The sequence below is a fragment of the Plectropomus leopardus genome, unplaced genomic scaffold (genome assembly GCF_008729295.1).
Source record: "Plectropomus leopardus isolate mb unplaced genomic scaffold, YSFRI_Pleo_2.0 unplaced_scaffold26511, whole genome shotgun sequence".
In the NCBI taxonomy this organism is placed as follows: domain Eukaryota; kingdom Metazoa; phylum Chordata; class Actinopteri; order Perciformes; family Serranidae; genus Plectropomus; species Plectropomus leopardus.
Window position 1 is genome coordinate 1 of NW_024628837.1, and position 3,040 is coordinate 3,040.

At 42.9% G+C, this 3,040-nt stretch overlaps 1 protein-coding gene across 2 annotated transcripts; it reads right to left on the bottom strand.

The window, feature by feature from the left end:
- Window positions 1-316: 316 nt before the first annotated feature.
- Window positions 317-2,989, bottom strand: LOC121966975 (lysine-specific demethylase 6A-like). 2 transcript variants are annotated; one of them, XM_042517038.1, is made up of 3 exons: window positions 2,862-2,989; window positions 2,078-2,248; window positions 317-1,329 (listed from the first exon to the last, which is right to left on the bottom strand). In XM_042517038.1, exons 1-3 carry the CDS (start codon window positions 2,952-2,954, stop codon window positions 1,303-1,305), a joined length of 291 nt encoding a protein of 96 aa, XP_042372972.1. In that variant the 5' UTR covers window positions 2,955-2,989; the 3' UTR covers window positions 317-1,302. The 2 variants fall into 2 exon arrangements, with proteins under 2 accessions (XP_042372972.1, XP_042372971.1); XM_042517037.1 differs by lacking the exon at window positions 317-1,329 and having other exon boundaries at window positions 1,345-2,248.
- Between the last annotated feature and the right edge of the window lie 51 nt (window positions 2,990-3,040).

Consider the following 3,040-nt stretch of genomic DNA (forward strand, 5'->3'; position numbering starts at 1 on the left):
TACATATAAATATATATTTTACATTTTTAGAAACCTTTTTCCTTGCATACCAATCAATACTAACCTGGCTTTAAAAGTATTCTAAGTTAATAATAATTAAAGAAAGAAATAGGTGGTGGAAGACAATAAATAGTTAAAGAAATAGATAATGAAAAATATAAGATGGGGGAGAAAACATAGATGTAAAAAATGTTGGGTGCTGGAAAAAAAAGTTTCTGTCAATACGTGTTAGTGTTCTTCCGAGAAACGCTATGAAGGATCGCACGACGGCCCGACTTTGGTAAAAATGAAAATAAATCCAGCAGAGCTGCAGATGTAAATAAAGACAGTTCTTGTTTATTGACTCATAAAACATCCTTCAAACAATAAACCCATTCAAGGGAAGGTCTCTGTACAACGCTTACTAAGCAGTTTTATTTATATAGAAAACGTACGAGGGGCCGAGCTTAAAATCACACGGCTCCTTCAAATTTGATGGCAGGTACTCTGGAAAAAAAATTACAGCATTCCATCAACAAATATTTTCAAGCAATAAATATGCATTTATAAATAGTGTAAATTTACATAAAAAAAGAAAAAAAACAAATTAAAGTTCACTCTTTTGTCTATGTGCAACCCTTTTTCTCTGTGAATTGGCTGTTTGTCTACAAATGATCCCCCCCCACCCCGAAATAATCGTCATTGTTCCAGCAAAATCAGCTGATTTTTTTTAAAAATGGGGAAATGTTGCAAAGAATGCGTCACTCAACTTTTCACATTACAAATCTGTTTTTTTTAAATCTTCCTGACCGAGGACGAGGAGGAGGAGTCTACCTAACATACAAAAACCAGCTATGCTAATGACTCGTCTCATGAGGGGGGACGGGGGGGACGGGGGGACAAAGCTCTAGTGTCGACCCACAAACAGAAGACAAAAATGGGAAAAGAAATCCAGTCAGTAGTCTTTGTGTGACCATGTTGCCAGTTAAAACATAATATGTACAAAACGTTAATTCATGTTGTTGTTGATGGGGTTTTGCGTGTTCGGTGGTTGAAGTCCAGCAGGAGAACAGTCTGGTCGTGACGACAGGAGGAGCCGCCGCCCCCCTCCAGTCCACCGGGGGGCGACGCGCCTCTCTGAGCAGGTTGCATAGACACACAGCTTTTCACGCAGCTGCCGTTTGGGAGAGCTACAGAGCGCCGTTTGAGGACTGCCGGCTTTCTTCCTGAATATCAGAAAATAAACAAAAAGAGGTTTCCGGAGAGTTTTCCGATTGGAGTCCGTCGTGGTTTCTGACTGTCCTCAGAACAACAGTGTTACCATCAAGACGAGGAAGGCAGCGGACTCGCCTGGAGACACACAGACGGAGGACACACTCAGACTGGACTCTGGCGTCTAAGTGGACATCATTAAAGGGACAGTGTGGTGTTTTTTAAGTGGCGTTGTATGAAGGCAGCAGCTGAATAACCTCCGAAAAAAACAGCCTAATATCAGTTTAGAGGGACGATTCAACCTCGAGTCAAACACATATTTTGCGTCTCACCTGCAGTGATGTTTACTGATTAGATTCTGAGTTTACTCAGAATAAATAACTGGTCACAGCAGCAGCGCCCGTGTCCTGCAGGGACAAATGTTTTTGTCATCGGAGTCCGGAGGATTTGAGGACAGCACGGGGACGTAAACGCTTCAGTTTCCGATCAGAAAAGACTCTTTCAGCAAGATGCTGTTGTTGTTTACTTTTGTGAGTATTTATATTGTTATTATTATGATGATCAATATTACTATTAGTGGCAGAAATTTTGGGGAAGTGGAACAGATGTGATAGATATGTAAATGTACATGGATCACTTTTTATCATCTGTTGTTGCATTCTTTTTTTTTCTTTTACTTTTTTATGTTCAAAATAAACTTCAATCAATAAAGCGGCTAAAATATTAAAAATATAGTGAAAATGAAACTGTGGAGGGTTAGATTAGCTGCTGCACACAGCGGGACGTTGGACACGGACTTCATACAACCTCACTTCAAAACGTCCACGCTGTCACCTGAAACCGATTTCCCCGTTTAAATGACAGCAGGCGGTTTGGGGATACTTACGAGGGTGAACTGGTCGTAAACCTGCATGAGGTCCTCTATCTTGTACTGCTCTAGCACCACAAAGTTGTCCAGGTTCGTGCTCCCCCTGCGGGCGCAGTCCTGGCAGTGCACCACGTACGTTTTCCTGCTGTTGCTCTCGGTGGTCACAAACAGCAGGTCGAACACCTCCACCTGCGCCAGAGGGACACGAGAGGGGTTCATTCACGCAGCACCAACACAGCAGACAGAAGGACGCTCTACGTGTGGCCCACGGGCCACATCTGGCCCCTGACAGGGTGCCGAGTGGCCCCCAACTATTTTACAATTCACAATAAGTTTAAAGTGATTCACACGGGGAATAGTTTTTGTGCTTTTAGTACAAATAAAGTGTCAGAAAGATTAAAACAGCATCAAAACAGAGCTTATTTATAAAAAAGTGCCAGTGGAGGATCCCCCACACCCCCCACAGAGGACACAGCTAAGACCCTAATGTCCTAAAGTCCTATAAATGTCCCAAAATCTGAGAAATGTCCTAAAATCTGAGAAACTTCCTAAAATATAAGAAACATTAGAAAATCTGATAAAACGTCCTAAAATACTAGAAAACCTCTTCAGATCCCAGAATGGTCCTAAAAAAAGTCCTACAATCCTAAAAAGTCCTAAATTCTGAGAAATGTCCTGAAATCTTAGAAATGTCCTCTAGTCCCAGAAACACCCCAAACCCTAGAAACAGGCACAGATCCGCTGTGCGTGGCCCCTGGACTCTCGTCATTTTGCTTTCATGTCTTGGTTTTCGGGGCCTCACCTCACAGATGCTGCAGTAGTGAGCCGGCTCGCTCTGCGTCCTCCCGTGCCAAACCAGCTGTTTCCCAGCAGCCAACAGCAGCTCTCGCTGCATCTGACACTGTTTCAGAGTCCGTAACAAACAATACCTGAAACACACACACACACACACACACACACACACACACACACACACACACA